Source organism: Nicotiana tomentosiformis, chromosome 2, assembly GCF_000390325.3.
Source record: "Nicotiana tomentosiformis chromosome 2, ASM39032v3, whole genome shotgun sequence".
Classification (NCBI taxonomy): Eukaryota; Viridiplantae; Streptophyta; class Magnoliopsida; order Solanales; family Solanaceae; genus Nicotiana; species Nicotiana tomentosiformis.
The window spans coordinates 162,947,314-162,957,953 of NC_090813.1; the positions used below are offsets into that span (position 1 = coordinate 162,947,314).

The 10,640-nt window shown below is 42.8% G+C and overlaps 1 protein-coding gene across 1 annotated transcript; it reads right to left on the minus strand.

Moving 5' to 3' along the window:
- Positions 1-7,218: 7,218 nt before the first annotated feature.
- LOC138905977 (uncharacterized) lies at positions 7,219-7,773 on the minus strand. Its single transcript, XM_070194491.1, has 2 exons — positions 7,642-7,773; positions 7,219-7,593 (listed from the first exon to the last, which is right to left on the minus strand). Exons 1-2 carry the CDS (start codon positions 7,771-7,773, stop codon positions 7,219-7,221), a joined length of 507 nt encoding a protein of 168 aa, XP_070050592.1.
- Positions 7,774-10,640: the final 2,867 nt, after the last annotated feature.

Here is a 10,640-nt window from a genome sequence, read left to right on the forward strand (position 1 = left end):
AAGACATGATTTCATTAATTAGACCTTAGGAAGATCATATATACAATATTAAGTCGTCTCATTGGTTACATCATTTTTAAATTTCAAGATACACACATTCTTATGATTCGAGTGGAACAAGAGATCAAAACACAATATAGTCTTTTTGACTTTTCTAGCACCCATGTACAACTCACATAGTGTCTACGGAGCCTCTAAAAGATACAAAAGAGTGTTATGATAGTGCCGGCAAGAAGACCCCGACTATACCTCAAAACGTGATAATAATATGAACAAAAGATACAATACATGACCCCGGGACGAAGTGAGGCTCACCAAGTCTGTTGGGAAGAGGATGTACCACTATCGCTGATAAACACTGCCTGCTATGGAACCACTTTCATCCATTTAAAGATACAGTGCCCCCGACAAAAGGGACGTTAGTACTGCCGAATAGTACTAGTATATAAAACTAAATACCATCTCAACAGAATGAATAATAATACAAGGGGGGAAATAGTCATGAGTTCAATAAGAGCTCCAAACAATACTATAACATCAAGTAAGGATCACATAAGTTCTCAAGTCAATTTCCATGTTATTAGGTTGGGTGATCTTTAAAGCCGATATACCATAATTTACAATACCTCCGTATTCTTACACGAAGTCCGATCTCGACCCGATCGGCTAGGTCGTCTCATTTGAGACATCAACCATAACCACAATTTCATTATAATTTCTAGCACAGTTACCACCATGTGTGATATAGAATATCGATGTAGTAATCCTTGACTAACTCAGGCCATCTTCTCTGCCTCAGATTCAGCTCCTTTTATTGTAAAATATATTGAAGACTCTTGTGGTCCGTGAATACATCCACATGGACCCCATACAAATAATGACGTCAAATCTTTAATGCAAAAACTAGCACCGCAAGTTCTAAGTCATGTGTTAGATAGTTCTTTTCATGATTCTTGAGTTGCCTAGAAGTATAAGCTATAACCTTGCCGTATTGCATTAATACACACCCAAGAAACTGTGGATCTCGGTTGGAACTTAATTGCCTTCTCGGTTGGAACTTAATACACACCTAATAAGCTATAGTTCTTTTCTGACCATTGGAACTTAATTGCCTTCTGCGTCAATTTAGTCAACGGAGAGGAAAGAGTAGAAAATCCCTCCACAAACTTTCTGTAATACCCTGCTAAGCCCAAGAAACTGTGGATCTCGGTTGGCGTTGTAGGTCTAGGCCAATTCTTCACCGCTGCAATCTTTTTAGGATCAACCTGAATTCCTTCTCTGGAGACAAAATGGCCCAAGAATGTGACAGATTCGAGCCAAAATTAACATTTTGAATAATTCACGTACAATTGGTGCTGATGAAGAGTCTGTAAAACTGCCCTAAGATGATTGGCATGGTCCTCTTGACCTTGTGAATACACAACAATATCGTCAATGAACACTATCACTAAGGAATCGAGAAAAGGCTTGAAAACCTGATTCATAAGATCCATGAAATTAAAGCTGTCGGGGCATTTGTTAGCCCAAAAGACAATACTAGAAATTCAAAGTTCCCATATCGGTCCTGAAAGCTATTTTTGGAATATCCTGCTCCCTGATCTTCAATTGGTGGTACCCGGACCGTAAATCAATTTTGGAGAAGTACCTAGCACCCTGTAAATTATCAAACAAATCATTTATTCTTGGTAATGGGTACTTATTTTTTATTGTGACTTTGGTGAGCTGCCGGTAGTCAATACACATTCTCAGTGATCCATCTTTCTTCCTCACAAATAGAACCGGTGCGCCCCATGGTCACACACTCGGTCGAATGAAACCCTTCTCTAACAAATCTCTCAATTGTTCCTTTAGCTCCTTCAATTCTGCTGGTGCCATCTTGTAGGGCGGAATATATATAGGCTATATGCCTGGCATCACATCAATCCCAAAATCAATATCCATGTCTGGTGGAATCCCATGGAGCTCATTAGGAAAGACCTCCAGAAATTCATTCACCACTGGCACAGACTCGAGTGTAGGTGTCTTAGCATCGATGTCTGTAACCCGTACCAAATGATAGATACACCCCTTATTAATCATCTTTGTGGCCTTAAGGTAAAAAATAAACCTACCTTTTGGCATCACATTATCCCCCATCCATTCTACAATTGGCTTATTTGGAAATTCAAACCTCACAATTCTAGTTCAACAATCGAGCTCGGAAAAATATTAATAAAGCCAATCCATTCCCATAATTACATCAAAATCGACCATCCCCAATTCAATAAGATCGGCCACGGTGTCCCGACCACCGTGACAACATAACCCCTATAAACTCGTGCGGCCATAATAGACTCGCCAACCAGAGTAGATACAGAGAACGGCTCAGGAAGCTGTTCCGGTTCTATCCGAAATTCCATAGCAACATAAGGGGTAACATAGGACAAAGTGGAACCAGGATCAATAAGAGCATATACATCATGAGATTGGACAGTCAATATAGCTGTGACAACATCTGGAGAAGCCTCTACACTTTGGCAACCACTCATAGAATAGAAACGGCTGGGTCCTCCTGAACTTTACACACCACCACTAGCTGCACCACTCCCTGCTGATGCTGGAGTACCTCGAGTTGGGGGGGTGGGGTGCTGAAGATGTAGCAGCTGCAGAACTAGATGGTTGTGATGTTCCCCTACCCGCACCCTGGCGGGATGAACGACACTCCCTCTAAATATGACCCCTTAATCCGCACTCGTAACATATGGGTAGGTCCATGTAGCAGATCCCCGAGTTCATCTTCCCACACCTGGGGCATGGGAGCCTCCGCTGCTGCTGGAATCTCCCTCCTGATCGGCCATGCTGCTGGGGTCCCGTGCTGCCCTGATTGGGCCTGAAACGTCTCCCCTATTGCTGACTGGGCCTTGCTGGCAGTGCACTGGTTGAAGACTGAGCAAAAGACTAGGATGACCCTGATGACCCTCCCCTACAAGCTGATCTTCCCCCACAAAATGACTCCGCAAAGTTGCCCATGGACCGGGCTTTGCTGGTACCCTCTCACTCTATTCTGTTCTTCAAGTTACGATTCTCTGTAGCTTGAGCAAATTCTACCATCTTCCCATAGTTCATATCTGAATTCAAGGCAGTTGTAGCGGCCTCTTTGATAACCAATGGGTTAAGGCCCTGCACAAACAGGCGCACTCTAGCCTCCATAGTAGGCAACGTGAGAATGGCATATTTAGACAGACGCGCAAAATCCATGTGATACTCCTACACACTCTTACTACCTTGTTTAAGGTTCTCAAACTCTGCAACACAATCTCCTTTAGCCAAGCCCGACAAGAAATAGTCCATGAAAGCGTCAGCAAACTCACTCTACCTCACTGGATGGCTCCCCTCCTCGAGATAGTCCTCCCACAGCTCAAACAAAGAATAGGCCACCCCTTTCAGGTGGTAGGAGGCCATCTCCACTCCCTCTGTATCAGTAGCGCGCATAACCCAGAGAGTCTTATGCATCTCATCAATGAAGTCCTGTAGGTCCTCATCGGGATTAGCACCTATGAACACCGGAGGATCCAACTGAAGATACATGTTCACCCTGGAACTACTAGAATCCCCTTGTTGGCTAGAAGAAGTGGGTGCAACATTTGATCTCTGGTCTTGAGAAGCCACTATCTGTGTCAGCATCTGGATAGCTCCCCTAAGATCCCCGTCAAAAATACCAGAACCAGAAGTTGGGGCTGGAGGTGGAACCGGAATATCGGTTGGAGGAACCGCTGCACCCTCAGTAGGTGCAGGAACTTATGTGTCCTGATCAGGTGTAGTGGAACCAGGCAGTGTAGCAATAAGGGGATTATCCTCACCCCTCGGGTATTCACCCGCATCACTAAATAAAGGGTCAACTGCCACTCCTGAGGCGGCATTGGCTCCTTGGCCAGTTCTTGCTCTCTTCCTAGGTGCCATGTACTAAAAGTTAAAGGAATACACGAGTTAGAAGATGAACAGTTTCATAATCAGTTTCATCGCACGATCCAGAATATCAAAGAAAGGGTATTAATCCTAAATGTCCAAGTAGCCTTCAACTTATAGATGTGGTCGACAACACACCGATAAGGAGGACTCTACTAGACACAGATCTGAGACATCCTAGGACACTTTAAAACATTAGGCTCTGATACCAAGTTTGTCACACCCCAACCTAGGGGAGCGCGACTGGTGCTCAACCGAGTGAACCCGGTCAAGCAAGCCTGTTAGATACTTTCTATCCGACTCACCCATGATCAAGAGAAGACATGATTTCATTAATTAGACCGTAGGAAGATCATATATACAATACTAAATCGTCTCATTAGTTACATCATTTTTATGTTTCAAGATACACATATTCTTATGATTCGAGTGGAACAAGAGATCAAAACACAACATAATTTGTTTGAGTTTTCTAGCACCCATGTACAACCCACATAGAGTCTACGGAGCCTCTAAAATAAACAAGAGAGTGTTATGATAGTGCGGGAAACAAGGCCCCGACTATACCTCAAAATGTGATAATAATATGAACAAAAGATATAATACATGACCCCGGGATGAAGTGGGGCTCACCAAGTCTGTTGGGAAGAGGATGTACCACTATCGCTGATAAACACAGCCTGCTATGGAACCACCTGCATCCATTTATAGATGCAGCGCCCCCAGCAAAAGGGACATTAGAACTGTCGAATAGTACTAGTATGTAAAACTATACACCATCTCAATAGAATGAATAATAATACAAGGGGGAAACAGTCATGAGTTCAATAAGAGCTCCAAACAATACAAAAACATCAAGTAAGGATCATCTAAGTTCTCAAGTCAATTTCCATGTTATTAGGTTGGGTGATCTTTAGAACCGATATACTATAATTCATAACACCTCTGTATTCTTACACGGAGTCCGATCTCGACCCGATCGGCTAGGTCATCTCATTTAAGACATCAACCATAACCATAATTTCATTATAATTTCCAGCACAATTACCTCCATGTGTGATATAGAATATCGATGTCGTAATCCTTGATTCACTCAAGCCATCTTCTCTGCCTCAGATTCAGCTCCTTTTGTTTGAAAATATATTGAAGACTCTTGTGGTTTGTGAATACATCCACATGGACCCCATACAAATAATGACGTCAAATCTTTAATGCAAAAACCAGCGCCGCAAGTTCTAAGTCATATGTTAGATAGTTCTTTTCATGATTCTTGAGTTGCCTAGAAGCATAAGATATAACCTTGCCGTGTTGTATTAATACACACCCAAGCCCGATTCTTGAAGCATCACAATATACTATGAACCGATTTGTACCATTTGGTAAAGTCAACACTGGTGCCGTAGTCAATCTCAAATTCAACTCCTGGAAGCTCCTTTCACAAGCATCTGACCATTGGAGCTTAATTGCCTTCTGCGTCAATTTAGTCAACGGAGAGGAAAGAGTAGAAAATCCCTCCACAAACTTTCTGTAATACCCTGCTAAGACCAAGAAACTATGGATCTCGGTTGGCGTTGTAGGTCTAGACCAATTCTTCACCGCTGCAATCTTTTGAGGATCAACCTTAATTCCTTCTCTGGAGACAAAATGGCCCAAGAATGTGATAGATTCGAGCTAAAATTCACATTTTGAAAAATTCGCGTACAATTGGTGCTGATGAAGAGTCTATAAAACTGCCCAAAGATGATCGGCATGGTCCTCCCGACCTTGTGAATACACAATAATATCGTCATTCAACACTATCAAAAAGAAATCGAGAAAATGCTTGAAAACCTGATTCATAAGATCCATGAAAGCTATCGGGGCATTTGTTAGTCCAAAAGACATTACCAGAAATTCAAAGTGCCCATATCGGTCCTGAAAGCTATTTTAGGAATATCCTGCTCCCTGATCTTCAATTGGTGGTACCCAGACCGTAAATCAATTTTGGAGAAGTACCTAGTACCCTATAAATGATAAAACAAATCAAGGTAATGGGTACTTATTTTTTATTATGACTTTGTCGAGCTGCCGGTAGTCAATACACATCCTCAGTGATCCATCTTTCTTCCTCACAAAGAGAACCGGTGCGCCCCATGGTGACACACTCGGTCAAATGAAAATCTTCTCTAACAAATCTCTCAATTGTTCCTTTAGCTCCTTCAATTCTGTTGGTGTCATCCTGTAGGGCGGAATAGATATAGGCTGCATGCTGGGCATCAAATTAATCCCGAAATCAATCTCCCTATCTGGTGGAATCCCAGGGAGCACATCAGGAAAGACCTCCGAAAATTCATTCACCACTGGCACAGACTCGAGTGTAGGTGCCTCAACATAGGTGTCCGTAACCCGGAATAAATGATAGATACACCACTTGTTAATCATCTTCATGGCCTTAAGGTAAAATAAACCTACCTTTTGGCATCACATTATCCCCCATCAATTCTACAATTGGCTCATTTCGAAATTCAAACCTCACAATTCTAGTTCGGCAATCGAGCTTGGAAAAATATTAATAAAGCCAATCCATTCCCATAATTACATCAAAATCGACCATCCCCAATTCAATGAGATCGGCCACGGTGTTCCGACCACTGTGACAACATAACCCCTATAAACCCATGCGTCCATAATAGGCTCGCCAACCGGAGTAGATACAGAGAACTGCTCAGGAAGTTGTTCCGGTTCTATCCCAAATTCCATAGTAACATAAGGGGTAACATAGGACAAAGTGGAACCGGGATCAATAAGAGTATATACATCATGAGATTGGACAGTTAATATACCTATGACAACATTTGGAGAAGCCTCTACACTTTGGCGACCACTCATATAATAGAAACGGCTAGGTCCTCCTGAACTTTGTGCACCACCCCTAGATGCACCACGCCCTGCTGATGCTGGAGTAGCTCGAGCTGGAGGGGGTGCTGAAGATGTAGCAGCTGCAGAACTAGATGATTCTGCTGTGCCCCTACCCGCACCCTGGAGGGATGAACAACACTCCCTCTGAATATGACCCCTCAATCCGTACTCGTAACATATGGGCAGGTCCATGTAACATATCCGCGAGTGCATCTTCCCACACCTGGGGCATGGGAGCCACCGCTGCTGCTGGAATCTCCCTCCTGATCGGCCCTACTGGTGGGGTCCCCTGCTGCCCTGATTGGGCCTGAAACGTCTCCCCTATTGCTGACTGGGCCCTGCTGGGGGTGCACTGGTTGAAGACTGAGCAAAAGACTAGGATGGCCCTGATGACCCTCCCCTACAAGCTGATCTTCCCCCAATAAAAGACTCCCCAAAGTTTCCCACGGACCGGGCTTTGCTGGTACCCTCTCGCTCCATTCTGTTCTTCAACTTACGATTCTCTGTAGCTTGAGAAAATTCTACCATCTTCCCATAGTTCATATTCGAATTCAAGGTAGCTGTAGCGGCTTTATTGATAACCAAGGGGTTAAGGCCCTGCACAAACCAGCGCACTCTAGCCTCCATAGTAGGCAACGTGAGAATGGCATATTTAGACAGATGCGCGAACTCCATGTGATACTCCCAAACACTCTTACTACCTTGTTTAAGATTCTCAAACTCTGCAGCACGGGCTGCTTTAGCCTCGGCCTACAAGAAATGGTCCATGAAAGCGTCAACAAACTCACTCTACCTCACTGAAGGGCTCCCCTCCTCAAGAGATTCCTCCCACAGCTCAAACAAAGAATAGGCCACCCATTTCAGGCGGTAGGCGGCCAACTCCACTCCCTCTGTATCAGTAGCGCGCATAAACTGGAGAGTCTTATGCATCTTATTAATGAAGTCCTATAGGTCCTCCTCGGGATTAGCACCTATGAACACCGGAGGATCCAACTGAAGAAACATGTTCACCCTGGAACTACTAGAATCCCCTTGTTGGCTAGAAGAAGTGGGTGTAACATTTGATCCCTAGGCTTGAGAAGCCACTATCTGTGTTAGCATCTAGATAGCTTCCCTAAAATCCCTGTCGGAAATACCAGAACTGGAAGTTGGGGCTGGAGGTGGAACCGGAATATCGATTGGAGGAATCGCTGCACCCTCAGTAGGTGCAGGAACTTGTGTGTCCTGCTCAGGTGTAGTAGAACCAGGAAGTGTAGCAATCAGTGGATTATCCTCACCCATTCTGGTATTCACCCACATCACCAAATAAAGGATCAACTGCCACTCCTGAGGCGGCAATGACTCCTTGGCCAGTTCTTGCTCTCTTCTTAGGTGCCATGTACTAAAAGTTAAAGGAATATACGGGTTAGAGGATGAACAGTTTCATAATCAGTTTCATCGTACGATCCAGAATATCAAAGAAAGGGTATTATTCCTAAATGTCCAAGTAGCCTCCAACTTATAGATGTGGTCGACAATACACCGATAAGGAGGACTCTACTAGACACGGATCCGAGACATCCTAGGACACTTTAAAACATTAGGCTCTGATACCAAGTTTGTCACGCCCCAACCTTGGGGAGCGCGACCGGTGCTCAACCGAGTGAACCCGGTCGAGCAAGCCTGTTAGATACTTTCTATCCAACTCACCCATGATCAAGAGAAGACATGATTTCATTAATTAGACCGTAGGAAGATCATATATACAATACTAAATTGTCTCATTAGTTACATCATTTTTAAGTTTCAAGATACACACATTCTTATGATTCGAGTGGAACAAGAGATCAAAACACAACATAATTTGTTTGACTTTTCTAGCACCCATGTACAACCCACATAGAGTCTACGGAGCCTCTAAAATAAACAAGAGAGTGTTATGATAGTGCGGGTAACAAGGCCCCGACTATACCTCAAAAAGTGATAATAATATGAACAAAAGATACAATACATGACCCCGGGATGAAATGGGGCTCACCAAGTCTGTTGGGAAGAGGATGTACCACTATCGCTGATAAACACTGCCTGCTATGGAACCACCTGCATCCATTTAAAGATGCAGCGCCCCCAGCAAAAGGGACGTTAGAACTGTCGAATAGTACTAGTATGTAAAACTATACACCATCTCAATAGAAAGAATAATAATACAAGGGGGAAACAGTCATGAGTTCAATAAGAGCTCCAAACAATACAAAAACATCAAGTAAGGATCACATAAGTTCTCAAGTCAATTTCCATGTTATTAGGTTGGGTGATCTTTATAGACGATATACCATAATTCACAATACCTCCGTATTCTTGCACGGAGTCCGAACTCGACCCGATCGGCTAGGATGTCTTATTTGAGACATCAACCATAACCACAATTTCATTATAATTTCCAGCACAGTTATCACCATGTGTGCGACATCGGCCCGATCGGCTAGGCCGTCTCACCCGAGACATTAACTTTTTCAGTCAATCATCTCACATCATACTTCTTTCACATCCTTTCAATTCATTGGCACTAGTGACCACAATTATAATGTCATTCTTGGCACTTGGCTGTATTTCATAATTCTAGTTTCCTCTTTCCACATTCAAACATCATTATTATCATCAACAATAATAAAGCCTACCATTTAAGGCATTAGTACACATATGTGCAATTTGGGAATCCTAAGCACATAGAGGCTTTTCATACAATTTGGCATAACAACCTTTATTCGATCTTGACATGAAGTCTTAATATTTTTACACATATTCCACATTTTGAACACATCCTCAAATGATAAGATGACATGGTGAAGCATTTAGAATAAATATTGAACATACATCCTTCAACCCAAACACATTAGGAATAGCCAATTCTATAATGATCAATATGGGACTTACACCAATTACATGAACACCGTGGGATTCGATTCTAAGAAGAAGGGGGTTTAGCCAACATACCTCAATTGAGCTTCCTTAAACTTTAAAACGTTCTGGAATTCTTAGCACTTCGATCTATTTTAGAAATATAACAAGTTGGACCAAAAATAGGAAGATGATCATGATTCTAGCTCATTTGAGCATATTATCAAGCAATAGATGTGCATTAAGGTTTTTAAGGCCCTTTTTCGAAAGATTCCATCATCCCACAACCCATTCTCTATCATTTTTAGCTCACAACTTTCCTACATTATTTAATAACACATGCATGCAAGATAACAACTCCCACACCCAAATATTGTCTTTCAAATTATCCCATTTTTTGTAGATTTTCGAAATTAAGAGCTAGGGCATAGATTCTTACCTCTAAGATGAAGACTTTCTTGATAATCTTCAAGGATCGAGCAAGAATTGTTTGATATTAGGTTGAAGGTTACTTCCCCACTCTAAGAACTCTTTCTCACTCTAAAAATATCATAAATATGCTCGAAAATGGACTATGGCATATGTTTTAACGAAATAGGGTCGGGTTTAAAAACTCAAAAATGAAGCTCTTAAACAGGGTATAAGGTCTGCATATCGGCCGCAAATTTTGGTGCCAAAAACTAGAAAACATTTGCCTCGGTCTGCGGTAGTTATGCGGCCCGCAGACCTGTTCTGCGATCGCATAATGCGCCGCAGAACCTCCCTCCACAAAAATTCTATGGCTGATTGTGCGACAAAAGTTCGGCCCGCGAAATGGTTATGTGGTCGCATAATTGGCCGCGAAATTGACATCAAAAATGGCCCAAGTAGCTGCTTCACTCTGTGGCTATTCTGCAGCCCGCAGAGAAATTTTACAACCG